This window comes from Paralichthys olivaceus, chromosome 3, assembly GCF_024713975.1.
Source record: "Paralichthys olivaceus isolate ysfri-2021 chromosome 3, ASM2471397v2, whole genome shotgun sequence".
Classification (NCBI taxonomy): domain Eukaryota; kingdom Metazoa; phylum Chordata; class Actinopteri; order Pleuronectiformes; family Paralichthyidae; genus Paralichthys; species Paralichthys olivaceus.
Window position 1 is genome coordinate 25571683 of NC_091095.1, and position 22985 is coordinate 25594667.

The window sequence follows — 22985 nt, forward strand, 5'->3', positions numbered from 1 at the left end:
CCTCATAGATGTTGAATGCACTTTGCAAATGGAAGTCGCTTTGGATAAAGCCTTATCTAAATGACATGTTATTGCAGTGCAACACCTAGCAGTCAAAGAAGAACATATAATTTTTCCAACTTAGACACATTTTTTTGTTAGCATTTAATAACTCAAACAGGAATACGGTTCTGGTGTCAGCCATAAGATGAACTATCTTACAGTCTGGCTTTTCCCCACTCTCCAAAGCCTTTGTTTGTGACACTCACCACTGGGTGGTTTGGGTCTTGGGGGAACACTTTTCTTTGGTGGCAGAGCTGGTGTGTCATTCTTCCTGCTGAATGGGTCGTCCACAAAAACTGACTGGCAAGAAAGAATAAGAGGAGCAGTGATATTATATAGGTTATAGAGTTTGAGTTGAAATTTTTAAATAGGTTTAAATATGGTGAAGAAAAAACTGGTCAATGTATTGGCCTATACACAAATTAAAAGAATAATGATACATTTATTCCATGTATAGAGCTATTAAATAATTAATCAATTATCATTAATAAAGCCCCTTTATAATTTATGCCTTTTTAGAATTCAGACTTTTCTGTAAACCCCCCTGTAGTCCTGCTGACTATGTGTTTTCAGGAAAGGTTTGGCCCCTGGTACCTTCTGGTAGTCTGGCAGCCAGCCGGCTCTGCCTTCAAAAGGGTCCCTGGGCTTCGACATATGGCTGAAGTCTGCAAATCCAGCTGAGCTGTTACTACTGTTGCTGAATGAACTGCTGCCAAACGGGTCCAATGCGCCAAATAGGTCTGAAAGTGACAGTCACATTGACTTTTTATCAAATAGCACATTGATAAAGACTGACAATAATTACAAGCTTACTGTAAAGTTATATTCACTCAACTTGTTTGTCTGCCAACTTAGATCTACAGCATATGTGAAGTATGAAATATCACACTTACAAACATGGAGAAGCAAATATATTGCATACATCTTAAAATAAAGCTGTTCAGAGGTTGTCCAGCAGGTTGACTCGACCGGTCATGGCTATGAAGATTTTCATGGAGAGTTACAGTTGTTAATGTGCTTTGCTAGTGCTTATGTATATTTTATCATTTGTGTTTATTTTAGTGAGATCCGTCTATCAAAGTTAGAAAATGGTCCTCCTACAAATGGTTTTCATTTTAAGGCCAAGTAAAGTTTATTTACTTTCTTTGGATTGTGGAGAATATACCTAAGCTCAAACAGGATGTGATTAGATAAAAACACCTAAAAGCAAAAACATCTCAATCATAAGTGAGACATGGCCAGGAGACGTATTTTTTTTAATCACTTTTTCTTCTTGACTACGAGTCCAACACTAGTCAATACAAGTTTTACTTTACAGATCCAAAAGGAATTCAAAGGTACAGGATGCAGATTTTTGAAAGTCAGGGTAAATTTCAAGATGATATGTTTATATGTGCCAAATAATGATGATCCTTAAAAATTCACTTGTATATTTCTTGTCTGTGTACGTGTGTGTTTAAAAAACATTGCTGCCAGGGAAGGAGTGAAATATAGAGCAAAACTGACTTCAATGTAAACTCTAAACAGTGTTGGAAAATGTGTTCACCAGTTTGTCTTGTTTGTTTGACGTACTATCCTTTTCATACTTGTGGTTATATGAGGCCACTGTAGGCAATATTGTTGAACATGCCTGTTTTATAGGCAATGATATTAGAGAGCACACCGACTTAAATGTTCCTTTCAGTTTTGAATAAAAAGTACATGATGTTCACAAATACTGCACATGTAGGAGAAAAACAAATGAAATCATACCTGCTCCTCTGGGCTTTGGGTTACTTGATGAGAATGGGTCATTGCTTGTGAAGTGACTGGCTTGCTTCAGGAAGCAAAAGAACAAATTCAAGTTACACCCATACACATATATTATACTTTGACAGTATTTTGTTACTAACAATTCATATAAAATCTAAATGTACCCACATTTTGATTGACAAGTACCTTGGAAGGTAACGTGGCGCTTTTATTGAAGGGGTCTGGTGTGGAGAAGGGGTCCATCTTTGTGGTCTTCTTGAAAAAATCTTCTGATGAAGCTTTGAATGGATCTGTCTCTTTGAACGGGTCACCTCCAAATGGATCTGCAGCAGAAACCATGGTAAACATCAGTTATTTTCACTGTTTCATGGGACATACTTTCCCACAAAATTGGAGGGGTGAGGTCTGCCTGCATGCGGCGAACTGCAGGCCCCCCACACAATGCACACAGCTGTAGCTCATTATCACAAGGTCTGCCTGCCTGCAGGGATGGTAGAACATACACTGCCTGGCCAAAAGAAAAGTCGCCACCTGGATTTAGGCAGATGAAGTGATGCACCCATCATGCCTAGTGCTTACTGTACAAGCCTGTGGGGGCGGTGCTATGATCTGGGGTTGTTGCAGTTGGTCTAGGTTCAGCAACATTATGTGCCCAAAGAATGAGGTCAGCTGACTACCTGAATATACTGAATGACCAGGTTATTCCATCAATGGATTTTTTCTTCCCTGATGGCACGGGCATATTCCAAGATGACAATGCCAGGATTCATCGGGCTCAAATTGTGAAAGAGTGGTTCAAGGGAGCATGAGACATCATTTTCACACATGGATTGGCCACTACAGATTCCAGACCTTAACCCCATTGTGAATCTTTGGGATGTGCTGGAGAAGGCTTTGCGCAGAGGTCTGACTCTCCCATCATCAATACAAGATCTTGGTGAAAAATTAATGCAACACTGGACAGAAATAAATCCAGCGACACTGCGGAAGCTTATCGAAACAATGCCACAGCGAACGCGTGCTGCAATCAAAGCTAAAGGCAGTCCGACAAAATATTAGAGTGTGTGACCTTTTGTTTGGTGGCGACTTTTTTTTTTGACCAGGCAGTGTATATAGATGGCCCTGGTGATTCGGCAAGATTGCTGTTGATGGAGAGAGAATGAGGGGGAGAGACAGAGAGGGAGATGGAGATAAAGAGAGTGTAAGCAAGAGACAGCCAGGAGCAAACCACGAGGTATTGCGAAAAGTATTTAAAAAAAATTGGTTTGTTATGAAACTGTGGCAGGACAAATTAGTCTATGTCAGGCCAGTCTAGGTAAGTAATAGGAAACACTGTGTAGGTCTGCATCAATCGAATTTACTCTGTTCACAATAGCACTGCAAGTGTGTGATGATCCATGAATTATCATGTGGTATTGTTTATGCTGCTGTACACGTGGGTAAAAATTAACCCTTTCGTATTTAAAATGTTGTTGCAATGGCATTTTTATTGTGTCACAGACACTCGTCCATTCTAAATAGGACAATTCAATCTTGTTGGTTAATGTTAATGGGTAGTTAACATTGGCTATTGGTGAGGAAAAACTATTCAAAAATAACATTGTTGAAAAAACTAAAAAAAGGACAGTTTGACACATGAATAAAACCCCAGTAAGTTGCCAAGTAGTACAAGTTGTCTACTGTGGGAATGAGCCTGAGAAGTTAGTGTGTTCAGTGTATCTGGGTGTGAGGTTCGCTGCTGTGCAACAAGTCTATCTCTGATCTACTCGGCAGAGAAGTGAAACTACACACTTTTCGAAGAGGGAAGTGTTACACAAGTCACAGTTAAAAACACTGCTGTTTTACATGACTTCAAAAGAGGACAAGCTGTCCCCACAAGCATAGGTCAATCTTTGATATGAACATGACCATTGCTTGAGGGTTGAGACTTTAACTTAATGAGACTTTAACTCAAAAAATAAGCAGTGTCATAACATAAGCTATAAAAATAACACATTTTGTGAATATCTGTATGAATTGCTTTAATTCCCTTTACAATCACAAATGTGCAGAGTGGTTGAGAAAACTCCTATTAAATGTATTCATTCAACAGTGGGAAAAATACACATGCACAGGCATTTTTTAACGTCAGGGCTTGGATGGCACCACAGGAGCAGAATAGAGGCATTTTATGTTTTGTTTCTGTTGCTGTTCAACGTTTGAAGAAGGAGTCACCAGTTACTTCACTTGTATTGGATTGCGAAGCAACACTGTTTACCCCTGAGACTCCTAAAGTATTTTGTGGACTCAAACTCTTCACCCACCCCTCCATCGGCATAGTTGTGAATCGATTATGAGTTGATTTAACTTCTCGGTGAACTACCCCTTTAAGGCAAAAGCACACAAAATCGTATACGATGTGAGGGAACACTGAGCTGTGTTTGGCAGACAGGACATACTGAGTAAACCAGGCAAGAAGGACCATGGTCAGAAAGGTGAGCAAAAAAACAACCGTCAGCATCTCAGTTGCCAACCATGCCTTTATAAGTGTTGTTTGGCGAAGCGTAAAGTTTGAGGCCAACCACTTGGGGTTTGTCACACAGCATCTAAAGAACTCTGAGAGCTTTAGGGAAAATATCCTTCAATCTGATGAGAAAAAACAGTTTGGATCGAACACTACAACTGACTGACGGCTGACCGTTGAGCACAGCAATGACTTGAAGCAAACGTCCAAGACAATCTGGGAGGAGACCTAAAGATGGCAGTTCACAGACTCTTCACATCCAGTGTGACAGAGGTTGTGATGAAAATTAGCAACTAATTCCAGATGTGGAAAACTGGTAGAGACTTATCCAAGACTTAACGTTGTAACTACTGCCAACAGATTTCTACAGTACTGAATTAAAGGTCTGGATACTTTGTGTGTTTTAACTTTTTCAGCTTCTTTATCCCAAGTAAATACCTGTGGACGTTGGTGGCTGCTTTGCAAAAGGGTCATTTTGGAAAGGGTCACCTATAGGAAAGGAATCAAGCAGAGAGGGGGAAGGAGGAGGAAAAAAAGAGGAAGAGAGTCATATAAGATAGTCAGAGAGCAACTCGAGCTGAAAACAATAAAAGCAGTCTGGAATAAAAGAAGGCTAAGATTAACAGTAAACACAGTCAGCTAAGAGAAGACACAAGTGGAGAAGTACATAAAAAAAGGGGGTTGAGGAAAATGGAGAGGCAAAGTAAATGGATAATTGATGTATGGCAGAAAATGAGAAATAAATACCTTGAGGAATACGGACAGACAAACACTGATTAATAGATAGGAAAATGTGTAGAGGTAAAAAGGGGTGAGAACCTTTAAATGGGTCTGTTATGAAGGGGTCTTCAGAGTGGAAGGGGTCAGTGGGAAGCTCCTGAGGCTGGCTGTTGAACACTGATGGCTTCACTTTGAAAGGATCCTCCTGTTGTAAGGAGCAAAACAAGAAAACAAACAGAGGAAGAAGTCCAGTCACAAAATTTCCTTAGCTGAACACCTACACTGCAACTTGTGTAAGTATACTTCTTGTTGTATTCGACATAACTAAAAACACAATCTCTCTTTTGACAATATATTGACATTGAATTTTGGGCTGCATTGACGTTAGAATTCTAGAGCGACATTAATTATATCATTCCCATTTCACATTAATTATATCAATCCCATCTCCACCTCTGACCAGCATCTTACTCCATTTCCTTTACCTTTCCAATTTCTCACCTTGCAGCACAGAAAGAAAGTTCTTGGTTTGAGTTTTGGTTCAGCTGGGGTCTTTGTGTGTAGAGTTTGCAAACAGACATTCCCCATGTCTTTGTGGGTTTTCCCTGGGTACTCTGGCTTCCTTCCACTGTCCAAAGACATGCTGATTGGGATTAAGTTAATTGAAAACTCTAAATTGACCTTTAGCGTAGACGTGTGTGTGAATGGCTGTTTATCTCTGTATGTTGCGACCATCAAAGGATAAGCAGTATAGATAATCGATGGATGTCCCTGTGCCCCCATTTCAGTTTTAAAAAACCAATATATCCCTGTCCTTATTACAAGGGATGCACACACACAAGTCTTAAAACTGAAACAACCCTTTGAATTTGAGAGGACTGGCCAAAACTGCATCACAATGTTGAAATGTCCTCACAATGATGGTATTGATTTGGCCCTAATAACTAAAGAAAGACAAGCAAACACACACACACACTATGCTGTTTTACATTATTTCCACTTAATAAAAGCTACCATGTGCCTTTTGTTATTAAATTGACACCTCATAACCAAAAGAAGTCAGGAACTAGAGCAAGATGTGTGCAAGTTTAGTTTCGAGTGGAAATCTTGAATAAGAAGGAAAGCAGCTTGCCAGCTGTGAGAATGGCTGAGCCAAGGTAATATGTTATTATGAGTAAAGTGAATAGGAACAGAGCTAAACTGTGGAATTACAGCACGGCAGCAGAGGGGAACTGTTAAAGACAAATCTGCAGGGAACAGTAGATCGGGGAGAGAAATAAGAACCAGTGTTTTAGCAAGACTGTTCAAATAACCGAAAATGCAGCTACGGATTTGGCATGCTGCAGTTTGTAAACTGTTAGTAAGCTCTTTTCTTGATGATAATAAGTCACCATTATTAGGAGGAGCAAGGAGAGTATGAAGAACTATGAACAATAAAAACAGAAATAGGAACATACTGTATGGCTGTGGGATATTTCTAGACTAGAATTTTGAGGAGGGTGTATGTATTATTATTATTATTAATACGTATTATATGGCAGGATAATGTCTCTTCTACGTGCATAAAAGGCCTGCGATTAAAGAAACTGAAGAATAATTATCCAGCTGTCAACTGCTTGTACTGTTAATAATTGTGTGAGAAATGTGTAAATAAGAGTAAGAATTTTTTTTTATGAGTCACACTGGAATGAAGAGGCAGAGTTCAATAGAGATCCTGACCTTTGCTGGTCTCACCATGGATGTGAATCCTCCATTTTCTCTGTCACTGAAGCCCTCACTCATGTCAGCCAGGTTAGTCATACTGCCTCCATGGGTTCCATTCAAGGTGCTGTTGTACTGTTCAATGCTTTTAGACACTTCCTGTTGGCTGTCCTGGATCTGTGACAATTTACTGCGAGCCTGCATGACACACACATTAATAAGAAATGATTAACTTTAATGACAAAAAGACAACCACCACACACAAATTAGTAAACTGTATTCAAATATGTTTTATTGTCATTATTATGTTTCAGTGACTTTAACTTGCTCTGTACAAAGTCTTGGATATCCCATACTATCGCAGTACTACATCTATTCTTTAAAGCAGTTTACCTCATGAAGAACTTCAGTTAATCTCATTCTGCATCAAAGTTCTTCGAATGTCACACCTTCCTATTTGTGATTGGTCCCCTGTTGTGATCTACTGGACAAATGGTCCAGATAAATATTAAGTAATGAGGACACTGTTTAGAGAAGATGTTTCCAGCTCAAATCACACCCAGGTGTAGGATATGCAAAGCCTGCACAATGAATTCTCTCCTCCCTTGGGGAAGGGAATACCGCAGTTTGAAAGATGCTAAGCATGAACAGACAGGTGCATAATGCACGTTTCCCCCAGGAAAACTTGTCACTATTGGAGACAATTGTAACTCACATGAATCCAAACTGAGCAGAGCAGCTGTTCTCTGTTAGGAAAAAGGAATCCCAACTTTTTACAGACACCTCTGAGTCCTATCTAAATTCTCAGTAGATAAATTGTTGGGCATTGGGGCATTTCCTCCTAGCATGTAATACAAGATAGGTCATGGATTCAGACCTGTGAAGTTTTTGGTACATAACATGCACTATAGCAGTCTGAACTGCTTGAACACCCCTGGGTGGCAGATTTTATGTGGGGCTTTATGAATAATAAAAATGTCTGGGTGGACCATGTCATGAAAATCAAAATGACTGTTCCCAGAAGCACTAAGACTGGATATAATTCCAGGAGAGCATGAGGAAACGATCAACTGTGGATACTTGTCAACTCTCCATGTGATCTCCTGACTCAGGAGTTACTTTCAGGAGAGTATAAATCCTATAGCCCTGATAATAATGGATGTAATGGCCTGAGAATGGAGACTAAATCATGCAACAATTGAAAGTCATGTGTCGAAATTCAAGCTGTGTATGTAAGATGCAGCAGATTTAGTGAGGTGTGTGTACAATAAGCAGCTGGTGGGAAACAGATGATACACAGCAGCAGCTGCGACTACATGAAAAACACACACACTCACACACACACACACACACACACACATTTGCACAGCTATCCTTATAAGGACACTGCATTTGTTTGCATTTACTTCCAGTCATTATGGACAGCCTAAACAAAACCATATCCATAATGGTTGATAGCTTGACCACTCCATGCTTCTAATCTATCTAATCTGACTTTGGTCCCCATGAGAACTCCTGGTCCTAGGTTAGAGATTATGGTGAAGGTCCTAATGACATGAACACACATTAGCACACATATCCTCTAGCATACAACAGGACAAAATACTGTCTTCAGTGGTAAAAACAAACTAGGTTATTTAATGAAATGGCGCCCCCTGTTGACAGATAACAGAGATCCGTGTACACACAGGCTTTGTGTCCTACCTGGTTGATTTCATCCTGCGTGGCCTTAAGGGACTTGATGATGGTCTCCAGCTGGATCTTACCAGCAGCCAGGCTCTGCTCCAGCTGTTTCTCCTCCTGTTGCAATCGGCCCAGGTCGGCCTTTGCCCGGCTCAGTTCTTCCTCCTGGCTCTGCAAGTCTGACTCCTGGGAGTGGATCTGACTCTGGAGCGTGGAGATCTGGATGCAGCAGGGAATCAAGCAATGAAGATGTGGGATGGGGATTTAACCAATATGCAATCATTTAAATCATATGCTGCCACTACATGGCTCAGATATTTGATTTCCTCCCTTCTGCACCATCTCATGTGCCTCTAGATAATTCTGGTATTTGGCTGAACAGATAAAGAAAACCTCATTCAAAACATTAACATTAACAATAATATATTATCCATTTCATAAATGAACTTTTGTTATGATGCTGTGCACAGCATCACAGAGGTCCAAACTTGGTCCAAACTTGAGCTTTGTTTACATCCTCACCATCTGAGACTCTTCCTGGCATTTAATTCGGACTTCATTCAGCATGTCTTCTAACTTATGTTTCTGCTGGTCCATCTCCTCCAGCCGTTCTTGGGCGTCTTGTTTCTGAGCATCGAGCTCTTGCAGGCTGGCTGTCTCTCGGTCCAGGTCATTCTGCATCTCCTGGAAAAAGGATTAAGACAGTCTTCTAGTGCCAGGCAAGGATGAGGGTTCACTATATAAAAAAATGGGCAGATCAAGCCAAGCTGTCCAGTTTACTAGAAACACACTACAACCACTGGTCCTGTATAGAAATGTATTATGCGATTTTACATGCAAGGCAAAGGAAACAAACAACTCGATCCCCATCTACATGCCGAAGTGTCCTAAGACAAGATGCTGAACCCTCATAGAACAATAAAAAGTGCTGCTAATAGATGCACTGTGTGAATGCGAGTGTGAATGGGTGAATGGAAAACTGTACTGTAAAGATCTTTGAGTGGTCATCAAGATTAGAAAAGCTCTATATAATTACAAACCATTTACCATTTTCATTAAACCAAGCTACAGTACATGTTCCCACTATAGCTGACTGAGTTGCTCTCACCTGCACCTCTGCACTCTTATATCTGATGGCCTCCTCTGTCTCCCTGATGTCCTGCTCAAGGGTGTACTTCTCCCTGTGAACAAGCAAAATTATGATGAGTGACAAGAAATCAGATAACTGCTATTCAACATGCCAGAGTAACAAAACACTGAACTGGAATTCTTTCAAATCCATCACTATAGTGAAGCTCAAGAGATTTCAAACCAAAACGGCACCAGCAGCATTTTTAAACTACTCTTAAACTCTGGAGTATTATGGACAGACACATCCGCAGCAGAGTTAATGCATTTTTTCAAACAAAAACAAACAGTAGAATGGATGTAACCATAAATTGCACCATTTAGCTTAGGTAAATGTGAGGGTTAAGAGGTCTACTTTATGCAAATTAAAAGGCTAGTCTTTTAGTCCTAATATATGCCTTTATGTTTTTAAAGCTTTTTAATGTTCATATGGGCAGCTGACCTTAAGACATACTTAAAAGCTGTGCACCTGTCTTTTAACAAACTCTAAAACATTAAAGTGATAAAAATTAACAAATCAGGTATGTGAAGCCTACTGATAACCACTGACATTCAGAGCCACTGCTCACAGTGGATGTCACAGCAGATTTGACAGTATGCCAGTCCATGGATATTCAGTAGCTTGTGTTTTTACCTTAGAGTATTCCACTGGGTAAAGGCAAGAGTGCTGACGCAGCATGGAGAGTAAGTGGTGAACAAAAAAAATTGATAAAATACACGCATCAAAGGAAGAGGATGGATGGATGGATGGATGGATGTGTATAAAGAATAAACAGAGCCAAGGTTACTGTGGGTTTCATGCTGTCTATCTCTGCATGTCAGCGTGTTTTTATGTAGGATATTCCACTTAAACCCATTCATAACTAACACTGAGCCTTAATACCTGACTTGGCATGGTATTGGTACTTGGTACTTGGCATAATCAGACTCTGATGCTTTGTCTGGTTGAGCACCATGAAAAGTAAGTAGGACCAACCATGTAGCATTATACAGTAGTTAACTCAAATGATATTTTAATACATTTAATATTAAGCATTTTAATCAAGTTGTCCCAGCAGGTCTACTGTGCTTCAAAGTTAAACAAAAATGTATGTGAAATAACAAAATCATATATCTTATATGATGAATAATTTTAAAGAAGGATGGAAATCTATTCATGATATTTATTGTTGGTCTGACAACCAGCTAACAGGTGCATAATAGCCAATGACTGCTTTGCTGTAATAGGCTGTAGTAAAGTTGTGAAGCAGTATTAGGATGTATGCACATCAAGTGGGGGTTAAGTGTGGGACACTACTTGTTGGAATGAGAACTTAAGCACTCAGGACTTTTAGTCTGAGTACTGGGACGGAACATTGTGAGATTTCAATAAACAACATTTTTAAGTATTAAGTATACCATTTAGGACTGTGTCATATGTATTAATGGCTTTAAATGATTGGCTGATGTAACAAACATGGGAAGCTTTCCTTTTTTTAAATGTAAGAACAATAAGAATCACCAATAAGGCTACATTCACACTGTATTTCAATTTTGAAACTAAACCAATCTCCGGCCAGACAAGTATCAGAAATAATAATCTACCTCCCTACTAACACACCTGAAAAAGCATATCACATGAGCAATCTTGTCATGTGCATGTCGGTGTTAACCTTGAAGCAGATTGTCTGTTTGGTGGCTTAGTTACAGAAAAAAGTACAAATAAAGAACAGAACAGCAATGGTAAAAAATAAGATGATGGACCTATTTTCTTTGACCAACAACAAGAGTAAACAGTAGGTGTTATGCATTGTATTCGCCAGTGGTAGTCAAGTCTTTACTGATAACTATCAATCAGGAAACCTTTGCAGGTGACTACGCCTTGGTATACAAAAGTCTCAGATTATGTCTGTTCAGACTAAAACACAACCATGGAACCATGGAGTATTCAAACTTGAACAGGCCCTGCAGTGTTTCCAAGAAGAGAAGTGCTGCCTTTCAAATCTAAAACAGAGTAATGAGGATGTAACCTAAATGTCCACTTATGATGCACCAAGGGCAACACCAATAAAAATCTGACCAGGTGTCAACATATTCTACGTTTTTTTATCCTTTAATCGTGTTGTTGAAAAATGCAGAAAAAATAACGATATTTTATCTATTAAAACTTGTTCATTTGATTTTGTTTTTTTGTAGTTCAGATTCAGGGTATACAATAATAAACCACTGCTATAATAGTCAATGCATGATGTGCTCTGTGTTTTATTAGCAGTAGGGAAAGTGATCAAATTCAGGAAAAGGGTGATGACAGAGGATTAATGAGAGAGCTAATGCTCGAGTGAAAGGTTTGAAGAGTCACGAAGTACAATCATCGTAGTGTGAAACCTAAACTGAAACTCTTGTTAATATCAAGGCAATTCCTCCTTATGACAAGTATTTGCAAATGGTTGCACTGTTGCTACAAGATAATGATTTAGATAAATCAAACTAGCAATAACAAGAGTTTTATTGTAATGCTTTAAATGTAACTGTTTCAGTGTAATATATCTTTACATTTTCTATGCAGATTTAAAAATAAATGTTGAAGTAAAAGCATTTACATTCCATTGCTGCCCTGTTATTTAGCTGCTGTCATTTGTTACCTCTGCAACTGGGTTATTTCCTGGCTGATGTCATCCAACTCCTTGATGCCAGTGAACTCCCCCGATCCCACTGAGCTGGAGCTGTCCTGTAGAGCAATATGTGAGCAGACAGGGGAGGAAGGGAGCAGGACAAAAAGAAGACAGCAGGTTGGCAAAGTAAACTATATTTGTTGAAGTCAGTTGGATGATGAAATGGCACCAACTGAGCCATGGCAGACAAGGCAAAAGGAAGGAGAAATAGGTAAAGAGAGGATGGGAGAAAAACCAGTGGTCAATAAATAGAGCACCACAGAGGTTGAATCAGAGGTGGGGGCTGGGCCAATGACCAACATGTCGGGGAGTGTCGCCACCACTGCCATGGATAGGAAAGATTCAGGATTGTGTAGTTTTATGAATCCCCCTTTGAGAACATTCAAGTTTTCATTAGGGTTAACAAATCATTATTTTTCCCCACTAGCATTTCTTCATGACTTAATAGATATTCCAATAGTGTAGATACACATCTTGAAAACAAAACTAAAAGCTGGAGTCCCCCTGCATTCACTGTAACTACACAGGATGCTCCTAATCTGTCTGGCTTTGGTTACTTAAATCTGAGCCACAGACTGCACCTGCTCTATCGAAAAACACAACTGAAGGTGAAGTAAAGTATATGATTGTCAGCTAAATGTGATCTTGGATCTTCCCTTGATCAGTGGACAGTTGACATAGTGAGACACTGTCACTGCAATTTGTTGGGATGGAAATAAAAAACATTTTGCAAATGCTTTCCAGTAATCAGCATGAATAGCCGCCACTGAAAGCATTTAGGTTTATACACTGTAGGTACATGTTACCTACCCACAACTTGAACATTAAAGCCTGAGAGAGGAGGAAGAGCAGAGAGGTAGACACATCAGTAGCAAAAGAGTTAGAATAAGACAGGAAAGGACATGTCTACTTGGGTAACATCTTGAACTTATCTTCCACCGAATAAAGCAGATCTGGCACATTGAGAAATTGGTAAAGCACAAGAAACAGGATGTGTAGCAGACAAATCTGCATTCGTTTAAGTCCCAATACGCAGAGGGCAGGAGAAAGATGAGGAGTTAAGAACAAGTATCGACTCACCCTTCTCATATCAGACAGAGCAGCCATCTCTGATCCCACTGGGGTCATGTATCCTGACATACTCTGCAGCCATAGACAGAAATGACTCAGTTACTGTCAGTGATAATAAAAACAGCAACATCCAATGTCAGCTGAGACAATTCTTACAACATGGTAAGTTAATCTGATTAAATATGCCATGATATGCTTTATAGTGGAGATTAAATGTTAACAGAAAATCTAGATAATTATTTGTATTGCTAAGGCAAACGTTTAGTTGAAATTGAACAGCAACTGTTAACAGTTTAAACTATATACAAATATGCATAAATGCAAAACTCTAAAAAAATCTACATGAAACAATTTTTTTTTTAATAACAGCCAGCCCAACTAAAATAATTTAACACTTAACACATTAACACACTAGTTTTAGGCATTTTGCTGTGTAACTGTAGGCTAATGTATTGTGCTGCCAGAACCATGTAGAGAGTGTGTGCATGCGTGACAGACTTACTGGTACTGGAGTGCCTCTCTCAGAGGGAGGTATCATTTCCGTAGTCAGGGCCTGTGGAGGGTCTATACCCTTGCTGACTTTCTGCTGGATGAGATGCATAGCAAGAGCAAACTGCTCCCTGGTCAGCTTGCCTATCTGCCTTGTGTCTGCCAAAGCCCTGGAAGAAAGAGCAGACTGTCAACAGACATCCTTGGAAAATTTACTTTGAATGAGCAGACTGACCACACTGTAGAGAAAGACAAGACAAATACAAATCGAAAGAAAAATCTGGAAATCATTCAACGTTTTCCACATTTGAATGAATAAAAATGAATAAAGATGCAGACAGATGCCTGAAATATGTTGCAAAGCATAAGTCAAAGCAACTGTGGCTTGCATTTATTTGAATAAATATCCAGTGTGTATAAATGAAACCTATAAGTCCTTTGTTGACAACAACCTTTGGCACATTTAGAACCACTGGTCTGTTAACATGTTTCCATTAAGCACTTGATTAGCTGATAGATGAGAGATTTATCATAAACCATGATGAGGTGATAAATTTGACCTCTGACCTGTTTAAATTCAAAGCAAATATATCAGGACATTACATATTTATAAAGCCGACTTGAGTGGAAAGTGGTACAAATAAAATAAAAGTAATATTAATTCAACCAAGAAAGAAAATAAGGCATATACTAACTGTCAAGCATATAACTTTACCATATGTGGGCAAGGAGATTCTGAGAAAGTCCAGAATGCATGAAGATGTCCTTTACTTCCAGTCCACTGACAAAACCATCCAAGTCAGCATCAGTCTTCAGGAAGATATCGTCATAGCGACCACGGTCTGACACTGGCACCACCCAGTTCACCATATGCTAAGACAGAGGGAGAGATGCTTGTGTTGTAAGTTGCTGTGATCACATAGAATCTATCCAGTATTGGCCTCATACAGAGCTCTACTAAGACCTGGGGGCAAAGTGGCCTTTCTTTCTGTGAACAAAAACGATCAATGTCTTTTTGTAGCAGGGATAATCACAGCTTTTAAGTGTCAAGGCAACAACACAGCAGTGGTAAAAAAATAACAGGTTTAAAAATCTTATTTTAAGAAAAGTAAAAAAACAAATCTGTATATAAAAAAACAACAAACAAGCCTCATCAATAATAAATAATCGAAAAATCCCACTGCAGCTTGAATTGATTTATTTTTTCATTAAAATCTGACTCTTCTATCAGATGCTCTCCATTTGTTATTTTAAGTACAATATTAGATTCTGCATCACATTCTCTGCCCTTAACCCTCTCCAAGAGTAAGGAAAAACTACTAAAACATCGTTTTAACAGGGAAAGAGGTGCATTACTACTTCTTTTTTTCATTAACATAAAGCAAAAATTGAAGTTAATTAAGTTAATAATCCTTAAGCAGGACCTCTACAGTATTTGGATCAAGTTGCTCATACCAGATTTTTCAGGCTACAGCTTTTATTTCAAATATTTTAAATAGTTTTTTTTTCAAACCAAATATTTGCCTTAAAATACAGATCATTTGATGTCACTGATGCTGATCCAATATGCTTTTTGTTTGTATAATTGTTTCGTACAAGATAGAAGAAATATAATAATTATAACACAACCCACATAGTTCTTTGATTATTGTCTGATGTTCATCTATTTCAATTATTATTATTGATTATTTTGATTTCTTTCACCTTGATGCATTTAATGTTTAACGATCATTTTTCTCCAGCATGATTTATCCTGTTAACTGATTTAGTTATCTACTGTATGTGTGTATATCAGTGTGGCATTACCTGTCCAGACTTGAGTGTGTGTTTGGGGGAAAGGCTGCCGGTGCTGTTGAGTGAGTTCATGCTGCCATGGGAGGGTGTGGAGCGTAGTGAATCTTTTGGTGGTGGAGGGCTGGCAGGTAGTCCAGGGACAGAACTGGTGACTGAGCCCAGACTCTTCTTCCTCTTAGATAGAGGGATGAGGGAAGAAGGGAGGAGCGCAGGAACAGGCTCCTTCTCCAGGGCCCTGTACACAAGGTGCATGGCCTGGGGAGTTTGGAGTCATGGTTAGTTAATTATTTGGCCCCAGTCACATAAAGAAATAAAAATAACCAGCTTTCTATAACCAATATTAATCCAGACCACAATTACAAAATACTGCAGATATTTAAGATTATTTTCTCCAATTCATTAAAATACTTCATTGTTTTTACACAGTCACGACATGGCTGCTTGTTAAAGATACTGTATCAGTTTCAGATAAGAAAATCCAGTGAGTGGACACTTCATTATGTTTACTTGTACACTTGCACATGTAATCTAAAAGCTAATCATATGGCAGCAAACGAAAGGATAAATGGTTGAGGACTAGATCAATAAATTCAGCTGTTATTCATTCTGGAGAAGAAATTAGATCCATGGTTATATTTGATGCCAAATGAACAAAGAGGAAGAAGTGGGCCTTCTTGTCTCGCTGCCAGCACTGGCCTAATGCATTCCAATAGTGGTACATAGCAGAGAATATGAAAACACAACACATCAAACCTTAAAGTGGATGGGACCACAGCAGTTCTACTTCTGTCAGATAAAGACAGGGCAGTGTAGCTGCAGTGGGCAGCCTCAACACTAACCCCTGACACACCACATTATCTCTCAAACTACAGGCAGAGACAGTAGGTATCCAGATTCTTTCTCTCAGCCAAGCAGAGTGTACTGATACATTCTGAACAGGATGTTTGTAGATGATCACTAATCAATTCCATGCTGGTTGTGCTTGTAGATTTATTTTGCTTATAACTGTAACATTCAGAAATAACTACAACAAAAGCAGACATTACAATTAAAAAAATAAATTACAGTGTGATGGAAGTAGAGTTAAATGACAGTCAACCAGTGTTTCCTATTATTTATCTAGATTGTGGCAGCAAAAAATTAATTACACCCATATTCAAATTTTACACCCATATTTAAATTTTCCCACCTCATAGTTTCAGCTGCAGTTGTGGCAATAATGCAGTTCTGTCTGTGAACTTATCTTTCACTCTTTGGTCTGTGAACCTGTCACTTAGATCTGTTGTCGAAAGAGGGACCTTTGTGTGCACACATGTGCACAGCCGTTAACACCATAGATTGAATTACTTCTAGAGAAAACACCGCTTTTTTTTTTTTTTTTTTTTAGACTTTTTAAGAACCTGCACAGTTTATTTAAATGGCTGAGGCTCATGGTGGTCTTGTAGTGGTGTGATGAATATTTGCTTCTCACATATTAGATCCCTCAGTATAACTTGAGCATTGTTTAAATGTCACAGCCTACAGTGGCAAGAAATAAGTCAGTGAAATCTTTGGATTTACTTTATTTTCTACATTAGTCTACATTAAGATGTGACCTGGTCTTCATTGAAGTGCAGACAAATGCAATATGTATATTAAGACACAATCAGTTCCAAAATGTTAGTGTCCCCATTCAACACATTGATTAATCCATACAATAGGAGGATTGGTTGTTGAATTAAGTTTGTTCAGTCTGTAGAGACCCAAAACACATACAGTCACAATGAAGATGATGATAACACTCACCACTGCAAACTCATCTTTGTCCAGATGGCCATCTTTATCTATGTCACTCAGGTCCCAAACCTAACAGCAGGAAGTAAGCACAATATGGATCAATGGAAAGAAGTACTCTAACATTACATATTAATTTTCATTACTATTCATCCAATGTTTCTAACAATTCATTGCTCAATATAGGCAAGGTTAGTTCATGTTTATGTTCTGCCCTGAGTAACTTAATCTGTACAAAAGAAACCAACAAGCCTCAAGATAGATCTATTGTAAGAAATCACAACTGAATTAGATACCTTCCCAAGGACATCCAGAGGTAGCTTGGAGTTGATGAGGACTGGTTTGACTTTCTCTCCTGACAGCAGACCATTGACTGGAGCCAAACTTTCAAAGATCCCATCAAATTTACTCTTCTCCTCTGGCTACAAAAGAAACACAAACAAACCAGTTCAGTAAAGTTCAGAGCCCATGCTTATTCACAAACTGAATGATTGACTAAACTGCAATGACGGAGCAACAAAATGACAATGGATTTTTGAGGCAGATATTAATATTGATATTTGAGTTAAAATGATGTAGTGACAAAAGTTTACTGTGTGATTAACAGTGCCTCTGCTTGAAAAATACCAAGATTCTTCTGCCTGTGTGTCTACGTGTGTCTACGTGTGTCTACGTGTGTGTGTGTGTGTGTGTGTGTGTGTGTGTGTGTGTGTGTGTGTGTGTGTGTGTGTGTGTGTGTGTGTGTGTGTGTGTGTGTGTGTCTGAACACACCCTGACAGCCCAATGTAATTCGGTGGAAGCAGAAGCTGTGCTGCTCAGAGATGGACTACTGGTGTCTTTCTGAAATCAGACAAAAAGAGATGGCTGTAATAACACTGTCACACAACCCATTTCCAGTATTACAACACACATACATTTCTCTCATGCTGATCATAGTGAACATCCGATACCAGGCTTAGGAACATAATGGGTGAAAAAGACAAACTATTCTATTCTAAAAATGTGTTCAGGTTTAACTCCATGAAAATGTCAATACCCTGAAAACCCAATAGCTTTAATGAGGGAAGTGACACTCACAAATTTGGGAGGAGGGATAGTGAGGTTGAGGCTGGACAGACTGACTTCCTGTCCACTCTGAGCACACGCCACCAGCCGCAGAGCGACGTAAAACCCCTGAAAGAGACAACACACAGTGGTACCCATTAAAACACCATTTACTTCAGAAATGAGAAAAACTATAGGAGAATATTCTTATTTAAGTAAAGTACATATATTCTCTAAGTTTTTGTTTGACCTCAACATATAAGGTCATTTTCTTAGATTCACTTGTAGACATTTGGTTTCACTGCGTCATTGTTTGTCATTGGTTTTTCTGTCGATCAGAGTAGCAATAATTTAATTAAGTGAACTTTTGTTTATTTTTCTGTGCGAACAGCATCGCATCAAAGCTGAGCACTGGGTGAGAAATCTGTTTCCCACCTGTTTGTCCAGATAGCCTTTTCCATCGGGATCTGCCAAATCCCAAATCTGAAAAATTAGACACGAAAACACAGCGTTACAGACACAATGCAGAAAAATTAATTTTCCAATCTTAGTCCATGTGAAAACATTAATTTATTTTTTAAAACATTTTATATACTATACACTATCTGGCGACCTGTACAGGGTGTACCCTGCCTCATGTCAGCTGGGATTGGCTCCAGCTCCCCAGACAATTGATGGATGGATGAAACATTTAAATCAAAATACCTCACTCTTTAGGGCCCAAGCACTGACAGTGCAAAGGTCCTATTGAAATTGACATGATTTTCCTTTTTATTATTATTTTTCAGGCAAATGAATTCCCTGTTTGAGGGCTTAAACATACTCGAAACTTTGCAGAAAATTCAAAAGTGGTAAAAATGTAAGTATTCTAGAGTAATTTGAAATGGGCGTGTCATAACTCCATAGTGCATTGTCCTATGAGCCCCAAAATTCTGCCCCATGATCAGAGTCCACGCCTGAACAGCTCCAGCAATATTAACTCAGGGTCATAGAGCAACCTACTGACAGGGTAAAAATTAAGTTGTTTTTAACGCCACTGTGCATTGTCCAATCGGCACCAACATTAAAACCTATGATCAGAGACGCGGCCTGAACAGGTCCATTTGTCAAAATTAACTCAGGGTCATAGCGCCACCTATTGATTTAATGTGAAACAGGAAGGTTTTTAAACTTCACTGTACATTGTCCAGTCGGTCCCAAATTTCTCACACTTCATCAGAGCCCCTACCTGAAAAGATCTATAACTCTGTCGATAGTTATAGCGCCACCTACTGGCAACAGGAAGTAAGCCTTGTTTTACAACTTTAATTCGAATTACAATACATTTTTTACCGCGTGGTCTGCATTTGATGGTGTGAACCGTAATGCGTGATTAGTGGATGTGGTTTGGCTTTGAGTGACGGACACAGGAAGTGAAGTGTTTATCCTTCCTGTGGTGTGCAAAATGCAGGCAACACGGAGCCGTTTTGCCTGGTCCCCAACCACCATCCCCCGCGGCTGCATCAGGTCCCGAATTCGCAAGTGCTCGGGCCTGCACAGTGCTGCTTCATAGCCCTGGTCTTTTTTTTTCTTGTAAAGTTTTAGAATATAAAGTAAGTAAAGTGTTAGATTATACAGAACCATTTTTGAACTTGGAGGAAATTTCAGATGGCTCCAGTTAGATGCGATGTGGAATAGTAAAACATTTCTAAAGCTCTGAGTGCTCCCTGGAGCACAGAGGTCTCAATTGTTTTGATGACTGGAAGCACCAGGACTCTTAAAGTTGTCCATACTGCAAAACTGAGTCATCACGAAGAAAATCAGTAGGGAGGTGACCATGCATGCATCCGGTTCATGGTCACAGATGGGTAAGCAGTATCAGATCTAATTATATGAAAATATGAACAATCAATATGTCCATAATTATACCTTGACTTTCATTAGGGGTAGGAATCCCTAGGTACCTCACGATTTGATTCTGATTCAGAGGGCTACGAATTGATTATAAACGATTATCGATGCATCACAGAATTTCATATTACATGATTATTGTTTATCACTTTATTCAATAGCCTCATAATTTGTGCTTTAAAAAAGTATTCCAGACTTATTAAAAGTGTGCTGCAATTTACAAAATAAGGTTTTCAGACGACCGGACCTTAAAAGTGTGTCTGTCCTATGTCACATTGATGCAGACATCCCCCTGCCATTTTTTTTTAAATGAGGCCAGCAAGATAAGAACATGTCAAGCTCCTGAGGAAATGGAAGATGTGACAAGGACAAATGATGATTCAAGCAGAATGGAAGGAAGTGTTTCAAGGGTAAGGGCTTTCCACAAGTATATGGAGTAGTAGGAGAGTGGGAAAAAGTAGAACATAATTCTAAACGTCATGTGTAAATACTGCTTGAAACATACTGTAATTTCAATGCATTATTTCATCAAGGTCCTCCCTGTCAACTCACTAATTATTATGACCACTAATTCTGCACAATGGGGATAAGGTTTTCATGCAGCATCTCGGACGGGCCCCCTCTGATAAAAGCATGGCCTCCACTAACCTCATTAAAAATGGCACACTTTTGTTAAATAAAACATTCACCTTAATTTTTACAACACTCAATGAGTGTGGATATTATTTAGGGCTGTCGCGTGCTAACCAAAATGATCACAAGCACATGCATCAGGGTCTGGCTCAATATCCTTTAAGAAAACTTGGACCATTAACTTCTTTAATGTCAACTTAAATTAAACAGAAAGTTTTCACAGGTTTAAAGCTGCTATAATTGATTTATTTTGCCAGATTGAATAGCAAACAACGTGTTATTCCACTCATTATCACTCTTCAGTTTGGTGCAGGTAAGTGCTGCACAGTGGATTTATTTGAGCATTTATAGGGGCCATAAAAATCCAAACAATGAACTGAAAGATGCTAAACTGCTCTTTATTGAGAACTGCAGAGACTGTGACAATTCTCTGGATTTGTCACTCCAAGTGACAATTGTAGATAACAGTCATTGCATTGACAGCTCATAAAAACACTGACGCAGCTTTATCTTGCTTGTGCTCACGAATCCCAAATACTGGTTGTCCCATGCATATTGGGGTTGCAAAGATTTCAGAACAGCAGTCAGACACACTGCCCTGAGGCATGACCGTTGTCAGTAGACAGACTCACACAACCACAGATCTTCAGTCAACTGACAATCCACGACTGCACTAAGAATAACACAGGTCCACATGCTGCATGAAACAGACATACCTCTCCACCCTTGTAAGTCCACGGAAAACAAGCAAACAACCTACCTTTCCCAGTGTAATGTCAGGCAGTCCGGACTTTTTTAGGAACAGGGCAGCTTCTGTTGGTCCCACTCTCCCTGTATTCCCTGGATCCACCTTGGAGGACAAGCATTGTCATATATTTCAATCTTTTATTTCCTCTCCCACACTCATCAGCTGTCCTTCTTGTTTCACATACAGTGTTATGATGTAGCAGTAATGCCCTTTGGCTAATCCTCTTACCTGTCTGTAAAAGTTCTCATATACAGGGTTCCCGCTTGACAACTGTGGCAGAAAGAGAACAGCATTGTCAACCTGATGCATCGTTACTTATCGAACCTTTTGACTTGGATACTTTGCATATTCACTCCTGCACAAACCATGCAGCTCTACACTTGAATGTGTCCTGTACTTGTGCTTATCTGTCTTCTTATTCTCACAGCACTTGCAGATTAGTCTTCTTTCATTCCATTGACTTCTCTACCTTCTAGATGCATTATTAGGCCGTGTCCTTGCATGTGAAAACCTACTTGTTAATAAACATGGTACTGATGGAGATTTGGGTTTTCGCAATTCACTCTCAATAAAGGCATATGTGCATCACAACACCACATGCCTGTAGCAGGGTTAAGACGTCTGGCTGCTGTGAGTGCTCATTATTTGAGACTGAGACGAGCATCATTCACAGCTTCATGCAGAGTCTGCTGTGTGGCCTCCAGCCTTCCAGACCCATCCTCACTCTCTACTCGGCATCCAGGCTAAGCTAGCCCAGCTTCGCTAGCCTACCACTGAGTGGGACTTGTACGCGGACGGGCCAGCCTGTCCCCAACCGTGCATGGCCTCCGTGGCGGTAGTAGCATTTACAGCCATAAACAGCAAGTTAAATAAACGTCAGGCCGTAGATACATAGACACACGGTTAGCTGGAAGCAGCGACGGCTAACAGCGGCTAACAGAGGCGCTATGTAACGGTAAGGCTGCAGCACCGGGCCTGCTTCAGCTGACCGAGCTTCTCTCTGTCTCACCTCACGGCTCCGGTTCGGGGTCACATTTAAAACGCGGTGTCGGGACCGGCACGTACTGCGTTGTTAGCTCAGCTCAACAGTCGAGTGTGGAACGTGTAAACTGCTGCATCTTTACCTGGGTGAGAGATGTGAGAGCTGCCATCTTCCCTGTTGCTGCGGGAACGCACCCACCCTCCCGCAACCCGTCGAGGCGCCCCCTGGCGGACACAGTGACACCGCACACTGTCCAATGTGGTGAATGAAGTCTACTGTATCTGAATCAGACGGTCTGATGTAGTCTGATGTAATCTAACGTATCTAATCTATATAATACATTTGATGTAGTCTGATGTAATCTAATGTATCTAATCTATA

At 39.7% G+C, this 22985-nt stretch overlaps 1 protein-coding gene across 18 annotated transcripts in view; it reads right to left on the reverse strand.

Moving 5' to 3' along the window:
* Window positions 1–22853, reverse strand: part of eps15l1a (epidermal growth factor receptor pathway substrate 15-like 1a) — a 34402-nt gene extending 11549 nt beyond the window's left edge. For 2 of the 18 annotated variants that reach the window (XM_069522601.1, XM_069522613.1), the window contains exons 1-25: window positions 22747–22853; window positions 21851–21892; window positions 21635–21724; window positions 18787–18834; window positions 18385–18480; window positions 18079–18147; window positions 17604–17729; window positions 17320–17379; window positions 15547–15789; window positions 14456–14613; window positions 13754–13910; window positions 13261–13323; window positions 12991–13011; window positions 12151–12236; window positions 10164–10196; window positions 9510–9582; window positions 8924–9085; window positions 8423–8620; window positions 6737–6916; window positions 5117–5222; window positions 4736–4786; window positions 1963–2117; window positions 1795–1858; window positions 637–782; window positions 249–342 (exon numbers count right to left, since the gene is read on the reverse strand). In XM_069522601.1, the coding sequence (XP_069378702.1) occupies window positions 249–342; window positions 637–782; window positions 1795–1858; window positions 1963–2117; window positions 4736–4786; window positions 5117–5222; window positions 6737–6916; window positions 8423–8620; window positions 8924–9085; window positions 9510–9582; window positions 10164–10196; window positions 12151–12236; window positions 12991–13011; window positions 13261–13323; window positions 13754–13910; window positions 14456–14613; window positions 15547–15789; window positions 17320–17379; window positions 17604–17729; window positions 18079–18147; window positions 18385–18480; window positions 18787–18834; window positions 21635–21724; window positions 21851–21892; window positions 22747–22773 (2548 nt within the window). In that variant the 5' untranslated portion in view covers window positions 22774–22853. The remainder of the gene's footprint in view (window positions 1–248; window positions 343–636; window positions 783–1794; window positions 1859–1962; window positions 2118–4735; window positions 4787–5116; window positions 5223–6736; window positions 6917–8422; window positions 8621–8923; window positions 9086–9509; window positions 9583–10163; window positions 10197–12150; window positions 12237–12990; window positions 13012–13260; window positions 13324–13753; window positions 13911–14455; window positions 14614–15546; window positions 15790–17319; window positions 17380–17603; window positions 17730–18078; window positions 18148–18384; window positions 18481–18786; window positions 18835–21634; window positions 21725–21850; window positions 21893–22746) is intronic. The other 16 variants (XM_069522602.1, XM_069522606.1, XM_069522603.1 and 13 more) reach the window with 16 other exon arrangements.
* Window positions 22854–22985: the final 132 nt, after the last annotated feature.